Raw genomic sequence first — 17,286 nt, forward strand, 5'->3', positions numbered from 1 at the left:
TTGAACGAAAAAATTAAATGATTTAAAAAATGCAGAGCATTAAACTTTATGTTCGGCAAAAGTTATTTCAATTTACGAAGCATTAAAATCTCCTGATATATAGCTGTACCTAACTTTTTTATCATACATATTGCCAGTTGTAAATCGGCTGATACAGTTTTTTCAGAGTGAAAACCCGGAATTATTTTCATTACACTCAAATGTTTCGAGACTTTTCAAAACAGTGTTGGATAACTTCAGGAAACCAGAATATCTTATGAGTTTAAGAAAGTATAATGAGATTAAGTTTGAGGCACAACGTTACCTTAGTGAGGATGATGTTTATGTAGGAGTAGCTGCAGAGTTATTGATGAGGGAATATGTTTCAGAATGTGAAATTACTGCGAAAGTTTGCGAATTCAAAATCAATATAACTAGATTTTATGTATCGTTTGTCCAGCAGATTCAAAGTAAAATCAACTTTAATGATGAAATTATGGTAAATATGTCTATAATCGAATCTAATAACATCAAAATTAGAAAACATTCATCAATTCTTCCATTTCTGATATGCTTTCCTCATTTGGTTAACAAAGACTCATTCCACGACATGGATGATGAATTCAGAGAAATTTTGAATATAGCTTTTTCTACCATTGAGTGTAAGGATGTTGTAGTTTTTTGGGAAAAAAATTTAACGATCAAAAGATCCGGCTACAAACTGGCTTTTCCACTTCTGCGAGAGTTTATACCTTGTTTATTAATTCTTCCACATTCCTCTGCATCGGTTGAACGACTTTTGTCGCAATTCAATGCGAGTGCGAATGTGAGTGTGAACATTGTCAACATATCCTTATATCCCTTCCTTTTCCTGAAAAAAATGTCACCCTTCTAAACTCGAGCAAACCGCGAGTAATCGGTTCTCTACTTCATTAACACTAGAATTAATGAAAAATGTTTATATATACTTGTAACAATACAGATAGGAGTTTGGCTCCTTTAAACTTATGTAACTGAGCCTGTAAAAATAAACGATTTAATAAAAAAAATCTCCATAAAACTAAGATTAACATACAAGTATAACAAATCGATGTATAAGAATTCTAGAGGTGAGAACGTGTAAGCATCTTTTTTATTAAACTGTAATTATTATAAAAAAGTGTTTTATTTCTTGAAGAGTATATATTCAATTGTTTGTAAAGCAAGAAGTTGCAAGAATGATCCGTGAGACACGACAAATGAATTAGCAGGTTCACCACAGATGTTTGCATCAGCCAAAAATCTAACAATAATATTTTCGTTTTCTCAAAAGTCGGTACGAACTTTCCGGACAACCCAATATTAGCTATACTGATTTTCCCAGATTTTTTTTTCATTCTCACTGATAAAAAAAAAGTTGTTGGCAACCCTGCTCACAACTATCACAAATAAATATATTTTTTCATAAATGGCCAACAACCCGTTCTAACTGCTGCGTGACAAACATGTACGAATAATCAAGTCAACATGCTACTTACTTTCTCGCCATGGAAACCAGCTTGGCGAACGGCTTCTCCCAGGTGTACATCTTTATCACCTGAATGCCCTGGATAATTTCGTTCATCAGCCGAACTCGTTCGTCCGTCCGCAGTGCCGTTTGCAGGCGCAATATCGACGTTTTCTTGCCCAGATATGCTTGCAGGGGAATAAATAGCAGCAGGAATATCACCCCAAATATGGCCGAGATTCCAATTTCTCTGTACATCAGGTAGGTCACGATGACGGTCTCCAGAGGACCAACCCAAAGATAGTGCACAAACAGTACTGCCAAATCAAGCCGACCGACGTCGTTCGAGAGCAGGTTCACCACCTGTCCGGCGGTGGTATCTCCCAGGGCGGTTTTGCTTAGTCTCAACGATTTCCGGTAGATCATACTGCACGCGGCGACGCGCAGTTTCATACCCAAATGAAGCTGTGATAGCATGTAGGAATGCATGAACAGAACACTGATTGCACTGCATAGCACCACTGCTGCCGCATACAGGTAAGCCTCATTAACGTCGCCGTTTTGCTTCGAGTAGTAAGCCACTAAGGCACCCAAAAAGATCGGCTGAGTAACTTTGAATGCTAACTCCAACACCAGCAGTACTAAACCGAGCCGCACAATATTCCAGCCGAATACTTTGAATCCAGCTTGCATGAGGCTTGGTTCCTTGCCTTTCGCCCGTTTGTTTGCCACCTCTTCCTCCCACGCATGACAGAGCCGATTGCCCAGATTGCTAGATTTGTGTGTTTTCAGCGGCTGGTAGAGATCTTCGGGACCGAGTTCTTTTTTGGAGCCCTTGTAGAAAATAGGTATCACCCAGCCGAACATTATGTACGACAGGAAGCTGGCGTTCTCGGCGGGGCATACCGGTAGTTCGGCCGGTTTGTTCGTCTCCATGGTTCAGTGCTGTAACGATAACGGAGAAGATTGAAAATATGAAGGAGCAATATATTACAGTTTAGTTTATGAATTATAATGTTCACTAATTTAATGCTGGGATATGCCAGTTTTTCTCAAATTTATTGGCACAAAGAATTGACCCGAAAGCAATTTGTACTGTGAAAAAGGTAGAGCGGTAGTCAACCTGTTGTAATATGCGAGTCATATACCCCGTCTAGATACGTAACACTTGTTCCTCTAAATTCTACTGTAGAACTATTACAAATGGTTCTTCCTTCGATCTTGACACAATCTGCCCGTCCAGTGCTGTATATTTTGACTGTGAGTTTTGTATGAGTGAATATCAATAAACTTCATGCATGTACCGTTGAGAGACTAAAACTTCGTGAGAGTTGATTAGAATCAAAATCAAGGTGCTGTTATGGTTCGTGCAATGCTAATTTCATCATCGCATCTATTGACGTCTTGAAAATTCGATATAATCTATCCGGAAATCCGTATGCGTGCATGTATCCAGTACTTCGCAATTGATCTAGATCCAATGAATGAGATCGAGAATCTAATGTTTGCTGCATGCATGTGTGCTAAAACCGTTGAACGCTCAAAAGAATTATACAATCAGTAGCTTTGCATATATAGCTATGCACGCAGGGACAACGGCTTCCGCATAACTTACGTATATAGCCAGGCTGGGACAGCGGCTTTTGAAGTTCTGATTTACCTTCCGATTGAACTTCCTCTTGTAACTAGTTCGATACTAGTGATGTGCGACTAAATGAAAAAAAAATATCTTTTAAGTCCAACCCTAATTTCAGCAAACGGTGCATGCCATCCAGACCATGAACAATGGAGATTCAATGTAATTTACTGCCACTATTTTCATTGTATCAAAAAAGATAAAAGGTGATGGATCTGGGCCTAGGGGCACAAACGGGATCTTGACATAGGACTGTGATTGTGTGTAGTAATTACATTTGAATTGAGTTTTTTCATTGTTCTTTTTTTCTCTTATGATACATCAAACGGAAGACCTGAAAAAAACGTTTACTGTATTAACTTGTATTCTTCAAACGGGTTAGATAACGTGATAGAATGATAGATGTACACAAAAATACATATGAAACCATTACTATCCTTTTCTTCTGTTTTTTCAATTATGCAGAAGAAGACAAGGAGTCATCATTTATCATTTTTAGACACAAGTTTTAATAGTTAAGATCTACATCAAGTCAGATCCTAATCTATGCCTACAGATATAAATCATAGAAAAAAAATATAATTTTCTACTTCGTTGCCACGTTGTCCGGAACATTGTTTGCAGGGGGTTGTAATAATTTTAGAGCCAGATGATGTATATTGAGTATTCTATTGAGAAGTTCGCGTAGCTGCTGAAGTGAACTGATCTCTTTTGGTGCTCAGTTCTGCTTATGTATAGGAAAGGGAAAGAAGAGCGAGCAAGTGCATTCGAGGAAGTGAAGCGTGCTTCTTAAGGAAGACATATATGGGGAACATAAAAAGACGGGTGGGTAATGTCGGGGACATAACCGGAGTGACGTAGGACTATACAAAGGGGACAGCTTTTGCTGAATATATATTTTAAATATATTGTTTTATTTTCTTCTCCTACCTATCTACCTGAAAAATGAATTAGTTTACTGCTTACTCTTTATGAACATGTTGGGGTTCTGAAAAGAACCTTTGGTGTTGTGTTTTTGCTTTTTTTGTACAAACTTTCTCAATTTTTTCTCACTATCTCATAGTTCACTCTTGATTTTTTTCTGAAGGCTTTGTACTTATTAAATGTTCAACGCTGGGCATCTTTTGGCGTATGCACACATCGTACAATCAAAATGATGGTTGTGATAGGGAATGCATAGGTGGTCATCAGCTCATCCGCTATCATATATTTCACTATTGAGCACATTACCGTACCTTAAACTGTAGTTTCGGAGACGAATGAATTGTAAGATTTATAGTCTCCGCAAACAAAGTAAATAAAAATGAAAAAGAACTAAGGTTTTGGAGGAAGGGTTTTCCAATAAAAATATACAAAAAAATATCGAAGGGAAGTGTTTTGAGATATGAAAGTTTTTAATATTTAATTCATTTTTCGAATAAAATTTGGTGCATCATTTAAAACATTTATCTGTATTTTTAAGTTACGATTCTTTGAAAAGGTCAATGATTTTGAATACGCCCTTTTAAAAAAATAGTCGTAATTTAAATTGGTCATATGATAATCAAAATTAGGACTCTGGTAACACTAAATTCCATAGCGGAGCTTAACATCCTAAACTCAGTATTTCTTGCAATTTTTTCGAAGAATCGGTCTCATAAAAACCAAAATTTGAAAATTCGCAACAACTGATAATTTTATTCTTCAAGCGTGGTTCATTTAGAATCCGGAATCACAAAACCAATTTTATTTCAGGATTGGTTAAAGGTACAAAACATGTTATTATATCAACATCACCAAAAAACGCAACTCTAACCAAGGTACCATTCGGAGAATCCGTATACGAGAAACAAGAACTGCAACCAGGACGTTGAAGCCAAATCTGTTGGCCAAAAGGCGCGCTCCAAAGTTGTACACCAAGGATTTGACGAAGTACGAAGGATGCATGCTGATGGATAACCAATCTACAGCTTATATTATGCAAAGTTTTATCGAACTCATATTCAGAATACGGGGCAATACCAACATCATCATAAAGTTCATTCTATCACGGCCTTGTTAGACCTTCTAGCTTTCTGGCTGTCATGAAACATGCTTCTCAATACAAACTTTGACTTTGCATCTCAATACAACCAGCAATTGATTTGTGATTCATAACTTTTTTCAGACACCGCAGCATCCCTGTTTCGATAGTATGGGTTTTAATCATGAATTTCTCGATAGTTTTCGATTAAGGTAAAAGAAATGGATTTTGTTGAAGTTGAACTACAGGTACTGATTGCACAAGTAAGGGGCGGGCTGTCCACATACCACGTGAACAACTTAAGGGGGTAGGGGTACGAAAATGTCTACGCTTGTCCGCGGTGAGGAAGGTAGGTGTATAGACAATTTCCACGTGGACATATTAGATTAATATTTCAGTAAAAGAATGAATATTTTACAAAGAATATTTTTAGCGAGCTGTGTAGTATTAAAAAAGTATGACATAACGGGTGTTCAATAAAAAATGAGAATTTCTTCAGTGATATTGTAAAAAAAACCGGTTGCTCTTCAAAAAAAAAAGTCAGTGGATTTTGGCAAAGGAACATCGCTCAGCCGTACGACGCAATTTTTCGGAGATTCTTTTACAAGAGCACTGACATCTTTCTTATGGATGCAATTCCGGATCCTCGTAGTCAGCTGCTTGGTGTTCGTGGTGGCCCGCCAATTATTCTTGTATACCAGGGCACTGAAGAAACCGAAAAAATCCTCGATCGGACGACACTGGGTCAAGTTGGCCGGGTTCCGGTTCTTGGGTACGTACGGTTAAACGTCTTCTTGGTGTATTGGGAAGATGCCTTGTCCGGCCAGAAGATGTGCTCCCCATTAGAATGATATTACTCTAAGAACGGAACCAGAATATTCTCTAGGCAGTCCTCCTGGTACACCTTCTGGTTGATGGAAAGCCGGTCGGCTTGTTGAAACCCCTTTGTCGGAGATTGCAATATACAGCAAAACCTTCTTCCCAAACTTATGCTTACATTTATACTTCACCCCGGGAGTGTGGCGACCTTGTCGCTGATATAATACCGGTCAATGCCGGGAATGTGGGACTTTGACAGCGGAAAATAACTCTCGTCGTCCAGCACGAACGACGTCTCGCGATAATTCTTCGTCATCCGCCGGCACTGAGATTCCACGGTCGCTATCTGCTCGTCCGTGTACTCTGGAGTCCTAGTCTTCTTCCGACAGACGATGCCCTTCTGCTTGAAAGTTCTGTGGATGTATGTAGGAATGAAAAGGTTTCGGTCGGCGTCACGCAAACTCGTACTGTCCTGGTTGTCGAACAGATTTTTCAGAGATTCCTTCTACTTTTTCGTCATGATCTTCGCCGGACGGCCACTACCGGTCTTCCGCTCGACGTTGCCAGTGCTCACTGGCACATTTGCGTCCCGAAAGTTTCACGCGTTTCGAGTGCTTGTTGTTTCGACGCCACTTTTGATCGAACTGACAGCACCCGAGCGGAAAGAAACGAGGAATCCGTTTCTAGGGAACCCAGAGAGCAATTCTCTCGGTGAAAAACAAAGGGCCTGGCCGGGTAAGGAAGTAAAAAGTGCCCCCAAACCAAATCACTAGCCGTATGGCAAATATTGTAAAGGATATTAAATAAGAAATTTTGGCGGTTTATTTGAACCCCTATCTGGTTTGACGTAGGATCTATAGTGAAAAACGTACTTTTCGTTAATTTCACGCCATCCTCAAAAGATCCGAGATAAAAATTTGAAAAAAATACTGAATGTGCATCTTACTACGATGTATCAAAAAAAATTATCAAAAAAAAATTTCATCAAAAATTTTAGTACTAAAAAAAATAATGAAATCTTGAAAATTTTTTTTTTGGGATTTAGAGATTCAGTACTACTCTAATTCATATTTTAATGTGTTTCTACGGCTTTTCTAGATATGTGTGATTTTTTTCAGATTTTTTTCAGTGTTGCGCGGTATCAAAAAATTTTTTTTTTATGTTTCCAAAGAGTGGTTAGGTAAGGGAGTAAAAAGTGCCCCCAAACCAAATCACTAGCTGTATGGCAAATATTGTAAAGGATGTTAAATAAGAAATTTTGGTGGTTTATTTGAACCCCTATGTGGTTTGACGTAGGATCTATAGTGAAAAACGTACTTTTTCGTTTATTTCACGCCATCCTCAATAGATCTGAGATAAAAATTTGAAAAAAATACTGAATGTACATCCTACCATGGTGTATCAAGAAAAATTATCAAAAAAAATTTCATCAAAAATTTTTGTACTAAAAAAATATTAAAATTTTGAAAATTTTTTTTTTGGATTTAGAGATTCAGTACTACTCTAATTCATATTCAAATGTACTCTTACGGCTTTTCTAGATTTATAAATATCTTCAAACTGTTTTTTTTTTCAAATATCTAATACTAAAAATAAAATGAAAAAAAATACACAGTACAAAAAAATGTTATAGATTTTCTGGCATTTCGAAATTTTGAAAAAAAAAATATAACTTTGAGACCCACTCCTGCTCAAATTTTTATTTAAATGCGTTCGTATGTGTCTTTTTTCTACATGTGGCGTAATTTTTCCTGAATTTTTAAGAGCATTGTGTGACACAAAATAATTTTCTTCATCGTCTGCATTATTATTTTTATTTTTTTGAAATCGATTATTTTATTGTATTCGTGGTTTTCAATTGAAAGATTAAAATAAAAAAACAAATCGAATTTGTGGTCTCAAAGTTATATTTTTTTTCAAAATTTCGAAATGCCAGAAAATCTATAACATTTTTTTGTACTGTGTATTTTTCTTTTTTATTATTTTATTTTTATTATTAGATATTTAAAAAAAAACAGCTTGACGATATTTATCAATCTAGAAAAGCCGTAAGAGCACATTTAAATATGAATTAGAGTAGTATTGAATCTCTAAATCCCAAAAAAAAATTTTCAAATTTTCATAATTTTTTTTTAATACTAAAATTTTTGATGAATTATTTTTTTGATAATTTTTCTTGATACACCGTGGTAAGATGCACATTCAGTATTTTTTTCAAATTTTTATCTCGGATCTATTGAGGATGGCGTGAAATGCACGAAAAAGTACGTTTGTCACTATAGATCCTACGTCAAACCACATAGGGGTTCAAATAAACCGCCAAAATTTCTTATTTAATATCCTTTACAATATTTGCCATACAGCTAGTGATTTGGTTTGGGGGCACTTTTTACTCCCTTACCTAACCACTCTTTGGAAACATAAAAAAAAAATTTTTTGATACCGCGCAACACTGAAAAAAATCTGAAAAAAATCACACATATCTAGAAAAGCCGTAGAAACACATTAAAATATGAATTAGAGTAGTACTGAATCTCTAAATCCCAAAAAAAAAATTTTCAAGATTTCATTATTTTTTTTAGTACTAAAATTTTTGATGAAATTTTTTTTTGATAATTTTTTTTGATACATCGTAGTAAGATGCACATTCAGTATTTTTTTCAAATTTTTATCTCGGATCTATTGAGGATGGCGTGAAATGCACGAAAAAGTACGTTTGTCACTATAGATCCTACGTCAAACCACATAGGGGTTCAAATAAACCACCAAAATTTCTTATTTAATATCCTTTACTATATTTGCCATACAGCTAGTGATTTGGTTTGGGGGCACTTTTTACTCCCTTACCCGGCCAGGCCCTTTACGCTCTTTCCTTTTCTACAGAAAAGTATTGAAATCATTATCATTTTTTTTCGAACACCCGTTAGTTCCCTACAGCGCGGGTTTCAATTCAGCTTTTGCAGAATGCATCGAAATAATTAATCGAATTAAGAAATAATTCTTCGAATGATCATGTGTAAGTATAAAATATAAAATTTGACTGGATGACTGGATGGTTTCTACAAAATAATTGTAAGTGCTACAAATGACTCGAAAAAGTCTGGGGCGCCTTTAGAGGAACTGAGAGTCGATGTCCATGATATTCACTCCAAAAATCAGATTTTCTTCAATCAGTACATCGAGCCTTTCATCTGCTGACGTTTAAAAGCGTTTAAAAACGTGTGTTTGTGTGAGAATATCATTTGATTCAAGATTCAATTAAACAATATTAGATGAATTTACTAGCGAGAGCTAGCTGGTAATTTTAGCTCACGAGCACTTTGTAAGACCCTGGATGCAGAGCGGTTGATAAGGATTTCAAAATAAAAATATTTTCAATGGTCGTGGAACGTGTCTTCTGAAAATTTTCCGAACGATTGCGTTGTGTTGACAACAACAGTGAAGTTGAGATACTATGGCTGAACAGGGACACGATTGAGGAAGGTGAATCAAAAACCGAGAGTGAAGATGAACCAACGTTTCCTGTGATCGATAATATTCTGCAGTGAGCGAAGTCTCCATGGACTAATGAACTAGATCACTAGAAAACAGTGCCTGCTGCATACTTCATTTTTTGAACAAATCAAGAAAAAAATAAATTAAATAAATTCAATTGTTTACTTCATGGACAACAAGGACAACAAAAGGGGAGGGGTATAATCAATGTCTACGCATGTCCACGGAGGGGGAGGAGGGTGTCTACAATTGTGAAATTTTTGTCCACGTGGTATGTGAACAGCCCCTAAGTTGCAACACAACCGGGAATAAGTGATAGTCGCTAGGGCCGAGGTCTGGGGAGTAAGGAGGATGGTTGAACATAGTCCATTTGATTTTTTTCAATTGCTCTTGAGTTACGCGAGCAGAATGGGGCAGCGCATTATCGTGGATGAGGAACACTCCTTTCGTCAATAAACCTGGCCTTTTGTTTTTAATCGCTTTTCGTTTTTAATCGGTCTTAAACTTCACAATAGTACGACAGGCGTTCAGGCGTTCGGCGGTCAACGATTCGATAACACTGAAAAAAATCGTGACGCAGTTACATCGTACTTCAAAAAGTTGGATGCTACGCACTTCGCGCTCGGAATAGAAAAACTCGTGCCACGCCATGAAAAATGCCTCGAACGTTACGGCGATTATGTAGAAAAATAGAAAATAAAACGCAGATTACGAAAATCACTTTGTTTTTTGTCCTAACTTTATTTTTCCGCGATTTCTAAGGCACTGAAACATATTTTTTGAACGACCCTCGTATGTATAATATCACAAAAGAGAAAAATTACGAATGGTACAAGCGTTCCAGAGATATCGGTGATAATATTTTCCCATTCAGTAGAGCTGGAATCAATTGTCGATGTTTTCAAACAGGCTAGTTTTCATTTCTTAACTATATTGCATCGAGTGTGTCAGTCTAAGTTAACATATTTCCAACGCTCATAACATTATCACATCTCCAATGAATGTTCCACTGCACCATTTCATTGATTCAATCTACACATTATTCAGTCTGAATTGAGTCTTTGCTTATGTAGTTGACGATGCATGCATTCATTTTTGAATGGAATGTTTTATTCATTTTATAATCGTTATCGTTCTAGAAGGAGATCAAATAATTATTAAAATCAGATATTTGAACAATTCATAGTTGTAACCAAGTGAAATCTAAGTTAATGTACGATAGAATCGAGACAACCTTACCAATTTCCTCACCGGCTTTCCGGTGTCAAGTTTTCCCACACAGTCTAGCCTATCAGTGAGTTGTTAATGATCGTGAAAACACGCGTTTTCCGCGGAAATTGACCATCACCAAGTGGCCTTGCCACACTGCTTGCTTGTGACGGTCAGTGTCAAATTGCACACCCCCTGCGTGGAAACCAATTTGAAGTAGCGTTCCACTCGAACGATTTCAGCTGTTGTTAACCTGCAAACAAACCGATGTTATCGGTTCTGAGTTGAACCAGACTAATAATTGAACGATGATGATTGCTCATGTGTGAGTGCTCAGATAGTTGTTAACACATGGCTGAACGACTCTTTATGTAGTTCACTCCATAATACATTGCGGTGTGCACGACAGGGCTTTTGAGCCTTGCATTTGAAACACTGCACTGTACTCCAATCGAACTCATCAGTTTTGTCAGACGAGCAGAGTGTGGGTCGGCCGGTTGCAGCCGCATGATTCTGTGTTATTCAATCGCTGCTGCCAGTGACCTGTAACAGTACACAACTGCGCACACAATTGAATTAGCTATGAACAATTATGGGAATAGTTCGACTGAACGTGTTTCTGTTTACAACCGATAATAGCGCACATATGATATAGTTAGATGAGTAATAATCATACATGCATATAGAGCATGACGGTTTGTTTTCAATTTTACGGCGCTACTGTGAGAAAGTGTAACTATCATAATACTATATTCGGATAATATGTAAGGCAGTGTAATCTCGAGACAGCAAATAGAATGCAACTGAAACATGATCGCCTATTTTATAGATATAAAATTCAAATAATTCAAATAAAAAATATTGCTTCATTCAGCATCTGGTTGGTTCTGAAATGTTTTGGCAGCAAAGTGCTTGGAAAGTTCTCCTTTTTCGGCAGTGAAAAGTTTTATTACGATACATACAAATTTTTAAAAAATATGATAGATGGGAGCCGTAAAGATATTGAACTTCCACGTCAAAAAACGCCAGATTTTAGGTTCAAAAATTGGAGCCTTGCTGAATTTGACTACATTTGCCGTATGTAACGTCTTCAAACGATTCCGTGAACGGAAAAGTATCATTTGGATGGATTGAAGTGCGCGTCGTAGTGGAACATACGATCGGCAGCTGCATAGGTATATATAGGGTTGGGGAAAAATAAATGTCGTATTTCTGATCGAAATTTGACGCTTTATTTGACATACTTAAAATTATCCAATTTAAGTCAAATATGCGCCGTTTTATTCGCAAACTTGTTGCCATTTAGAAGGCAACTTCATTATCCCCCCTCCTTATTTGCAAAAAACTCAGACAGCCAGTTTTCGCAAGCTTCTTTTGAGGCTAACTTAGTATCACCAAGAGCGTTTTGAGATGACAATCACTTGGATCCAGGTCCAGACTATACGGTGGGTGCAATAGGACATCCCATCCGAGCTCCCGTAGCTTCTGACGGGTCATCAAAGATGTGTGAGACCGAGCGTTGTCCTGGTGGAAAACAGCACCATTCCTATTGATCATTTCAGGTCGCTTCTGGTCAATCGCCTGCTTCAAACGGTCAAGCTGCTCGCAGTAGAGAACCGAGTTGAGGGTCTGGCCATAGTTGAGCAGCTCATAGTGGATGATTCCCTTCCAATCCCACCAACCACACAGCAAAACCTTCTTGGCCGTCAATCCGGGCTTGGCGATGGTTTGGGCCGGCTCACCGCGCTTCGACCACGACTTTTTTCGCTTTAGGTTTTCGTACGTGATCCACTTTTCATCACCAGTCACCATCTTCTTCAAAAATGGGGTGTATCTTCGACAGCCATTACATCAGAACGAAATCGATCAAACCAACGCTGTGCTGTGCGAATCGTTACAGTATCGGGTCCATAAACTACACGAATTTTTTCTGCCGCCTTCGTTGCAGTTTTACCTCGCAGGTAGTAAAAACGTATAATATGGCGAATTTCTTGCTTGGTGGACTCCATCTTTGACGCGCTATAAAGGGTGTGTCACATCAAATTGCATCACGGAAAAAGCACTGTAGAAATTCGCCCAGTAGACCGATCCTTTTGAAAATTTTAGACAGTAAAATAAAAACTATTAAACAACTTTTGGCATTTTCTTTTTATTCATACTTCGAGCCCAAGCCCGTATGCTCGCACCTTCCTCTTTACCCCGTCCATAAGGTTCTGTACAACGTCAGGTTGTAGTTTTTTTTGAACAGAAATCCATTTTCTCTTGAAGTCCGCCTCCGATTTGACAACTTTTGGCACGAAGGTGACCCCGTTGGCTTCGTACCACTCCAACACGTCCTTTGAATAGTGGCACGAAGCGAGATCCGGCCAGAAGATGGTCGGGCCCTCGTGCTGCTTCAATAGTGGTAGTAAGCGCTTCTGTAGGCACTCCTTAAGGTAAACCTGCCCGTTTACCGTGCCGGTCATCACGAAGGGGGTGCTCCGCTTTCCGCAAGAGCAGATCGCTTGCCACACCATGTACTTTTTGGCAAACTTGGATAGTTTCTGCTTACGAATCTCCTCCGGAACGCTGAATTTGTCCTCTGCGGAGAAGAACAACAGGCCCGGCAGCTGACGAAAGTCCGCTTTGACGTAGGTTTCGTCGTCCATTACTAGGCAATGCGGCTTCGTCAGCATTTCGGTGTACAGCTTCCGGGCTCGCGTCTTCCCCACCATGTTTTGCCTTTCGTCGCGGTTAGGAGCCTTCTGAACCTTGTATGTACGCAGGCCCTCCCGCTGCTTGGTCCGCTGGACGAATGAACTTGACGAATTCAGCTTATTGGCGACATCCCGGACCGAACTTCTCGGATCACGTCTAAACTGCTTAACTACGCGCTTGTGATCTTTTTCACTGACGGAGCATCCATTTTTGCCGTTCTTCACCTTCCGGTCGATGGTTAGGTTCTCGAAGTATCGTTTTAGTACTCTGCTGACCGTGGATTGGACGATTCCCAGCATCTTACCGATGTCCCGATGTGACAACTCCGGATTCTCGAAATGAGTGTACAAGATTAATTCACGACGCTCTTTTTCGTTCGACGACATTTTTCCAAATTTACGAAAAATTGACAGTGAAGCATGGCCAACGTGATCTATACACTCTTATCTGATTATAAGCGAAAGCTGAAGATATAATTCCTAAAAATTAAATTTCTACAGCGTTTTTTCGGTGATGCAATTTGATGTGACACACCCTTTAACTTGAGACTGAAAAGGACAATCAAAACGACACTTGTAGCACAGATCGTCGTCTTTATATAGCCGAATAGTATGACCCGATGCGATAAGTACAACACAAGACATGTTCAAGTGTTGCCATATATTGACAATATACTACATTTCTTTTTCCCCGACCCAATATTAAGGCGCCAATGAATATGGTTTTCTCGAATTTCACAAAGTTACCCCATAAAAAATGTTCACCACCACGAAAAAACACCTTATGCCAAATATCAACTCAATCGGACTCGAGGGAGAGTGGCGCTAAGCGGTCAAAGTTTGAGTTTTCTGAAAATCGAAAAATCACCCAAGCAGGGTTGCCACATTTAATTATGTAAAACTTTCTGAAAAAATCTGTACATCTGTATTTTTAGCCAAAATCTGTATACAAAATCTGTATCGGAAAGTTAAAGGAAAAAAATGAAAATAAAGGTTCATTTTCACTTTGAGCTTATTTTTCTTATTTATAGGTTGTTAAAATCGAGCCAATACAACAAAATAAGTCCGAAAAGTTTTTCGTCTCTGAATTATATGATGTTTTTACATGGTTTTCTTGAACTTTGCCTTCAAATTTTCCTTCAACTTCATCCTTGACGCTCCTCCTTGAGCCGAAACATAGTTCTTCGCATTTAAAATAGAGTCCATAACTGTGGGAGCCAACCGATTTCCGGACTTTCTTTTGTTGGCACTGTAAAGCAAAAATATTCGCTCAACACATGCTAATGAATGTCATCAAAAATATCTTACAAACGACCTTAGCAGTTAATACAACAATTTCGCATCACGTATTTTGACATACAACAGGTGGGACCAAGTTATATCCGAGTCACTTTGACTTGAGTGGCCTGTAGTCTTGTCTATTTACTGTTTCAACGAATTGAGGAAATTGGTGCATCAAATCTTTGTCTCTCTTTCTCTCTCTCTCTCTCTCTCTCTCTCTCTTTCTCAGTCATTTCTCATTATAAAGTTCGAGCTTTCTGATTGAAAAGTGCGATTGACGTTATTGATGAGCGGTAGATAAAGTTTAGGAACAGTATAATCGGTTTAGTCATAGTATCGTTTAAATGAGTCAATATACGATTGGCGGATTGATTCTAGTCATATTCCACTTGGAACGAAAAGAATTATTTGAGCTCTTCGAATCGCTCAAGATTTCGCTTAATAGCTGCCTACAACGGAATCCATCTCGTTGAGTTGCGTTCATTTTTTTACAAATCAAGTTATCTATATATGCACTGTAATAAATTTTATATTTAAATTTGAATTTTGAAAAAATCTGTAAATACTGTATTTTTGCTGAAAATCTGTAATTCTGTATACACAGATTATGTATCTCAAATTTGGAGAAAAATCTGTAAAACACAGAATATTCTGTATATGTGGCAACCTTGCACCCAAGGGGGGAGTGAAGGAAATCGAGGTTTGAAAAAAAAACCTTATGCCAAATGTCTTAAAATTGCATGAAACGTCGAGATCTACTGTAATCTCGAGAAATTTTTTTTCTCAAAAATCGACACTCTGGGACTTAGCGGTTTTTACGGAATTTGAGGCAACACTTATTGTTTAGGGTTCCAATAAAAATAGTTATCTCGATATTTTCATTCGGAACTAGCTATGAAATGTTGGATTGCACGATAATATACCCAATGCAAAATATTAGCTCAATCACACTTCATTTTTTAGTGTTAAAAGACGTTAAAATTTGAGTTTTTTGAAAACCGAAAAACCATCGGAAATCGGGGTTTAAAAAATATTGATGCCAAATGTCTTATAATTACACGAAACTTCGATATTTACTGTTATCTCAAAAAAAATGTTTTGTCAAAAATTTATAATTTTTCTTGCGCTCGGTCGTTTTTCCATCTGAAAAGTCGATTTTTGACAAACAAATTTTTTTTTCAGATAACTTTAAATCTCGACGTGCCATAAAATTTTAAAACATTTGGCATCAATTTTTTTTTAAAACCTCGATTTCCAGTGATATTTGGTTTCCAAAAAAACTCAAGCTTTGATCGCTTGGCACCACTCTCTTTAGTCCGATTGAGCTGATATTTTGCATACGGTGGTTTTTCGAGGTGGTGAACATTTTTTATGGGGGAACTTTGTGAAATTCGAGATAACCATTTTCATTGGCACCCTGTTATACGAGGGCGGTTCGATAAGTACTTAGCCTCATCGTCCGATGGTTCAGTATCGCAAGAGAGATTACTTATCGTGTAGTACATGCCCGTGAACGGCTACTGTCAAAATTTCAGCCGAATCGGACTCGTGGTTTTGTTTCGACCGTGTGTGGAAGCGGGCGCTTCCGAGGATTTTATAAAAATGGAAAAAATGGAAATTTCGCCGTCGCCACGGCCAAATTGGTCGAATTGCACTACGAACTGCTGCTTATTGTTTTCAAACTTGAAAAAGTCACTCACCGGGCAGAAATTTGAGTCTACCGATCGGAGGTCATTTGAAAAGTCCGTGTAGAAATGGATACTACTTTTTTTTTTAATTTAAATCGTTTATTTTTACAGGCTCAGTTACATAGGTTTAAAGGAGCCGAACTCCTTACTGTATTGTTACTAGTATATATACATTTTTCCTTAATTCTAATGTTAATAATATAGGAAACCGATTACTCGCGGTCGACTCGAGTTTAGAAGGGTGACATATTTTCTTCAGGAAAAGGAGGGTATATGAGGATATGTTGACAATGATCACACTCACACTCTCAATCACACTCATCACACTCAATTCTTAAACCTATCTTATATCTAATATGTATTAACATTTCATCTTATTCTTAAGAAGGGATCCGATCTCTCACAAAGCAGAAGGAAAAACTAAGGGTATAAGGACAATCACACACGAAGATCGATAGCTTTAAGGAATACATATATTTGGGGGATACTACTTAACTAACTTAATTAATTATTTGGGGTAAACTTTTTTTTTCCAAACTCAGTCTCTTTTTAGGCTTATACACTTCGTCCAACGCTGCCTTAGATGTTGATTCCTTCTGAATAATGGAATTTGTCCAAGTCTGAACAATAGGAATTCGTTTCTGCAATCACCTCCTCAATTGAATTAAATCTTTTCCCCTCCAGCCATTTCTTCAAGTGGGGAACAAATAGAAGCCCGAGGGAGTCAAGTCTAGAGATTAGGGAGATACGGAACGAGTTGGAACCCTATTTGCATTAATTTTGCGACCGCAATTGCTGTGAAAGTCACTCGACTTCTTCGATTCAAACGCATGCCAAACACATATTAAGAGAAGCTACTAAATTAAAGTGACAAGAAGGTCAGAGGTCTAACGCGGGACACACAAAACAAAACGTTATGTATATACGTTATGTGAACATAAACCATAGTTTAGCGAGTCTAAACTGATCAGTATTATTTCATTCTGAGTATCGGC

At 37.8% G+C, this 17,286-nt stretch overlaps 1 protein-coding gene across 3 annotated transcripts in view; it reads right to left on the reverse strand.

Annotated features, from left to right (window-relative positions):
* Positions 1 to 17,286, reverse strand: part of LOC129765161 (probable multidrug resistance-associated protein lethal(2)03659) — a 79,811-nt gene that overhangs the window by 43,891 nt on the left and 18,634 nt on the right. For 2 of the 3 annotated variants that reach the window (XM_055765061.1, XM_055765059.1), the window contains exon 2: positions 1,497 to 2,410. In XM_055765061.1, the coding sequence (XP_055621036.1) occupies positions 1,497 to 2,401 (905 nt within the window). In that variant the 5' untranslated portion in view covers positions 2,402 to 2,410. Of the gene's footprint in view, positions 1 to 1,496; positions 2,411 to 10,656; positions 11,046 to 17,286 lie in introns of those variants that run through there. The other variant, XM_055765060.1, reaches the window with a different exon arrangement.

This window comes from Toxorhynchites rutilus, chromosome 2 (genome assembly GCF_029784135.1).
Source record: "Toxorhynchites rutilus septentrionalis strain SRP chromosome 2, ASM2978413v1, whole genome shotgun sequence".
Lineage (NCBI taxonomy): Eukaryota > Metazoa > Arthropoda > Insecta > Diptera > Culicidae > Toxorhynchites > Toxorhynchites rutilus.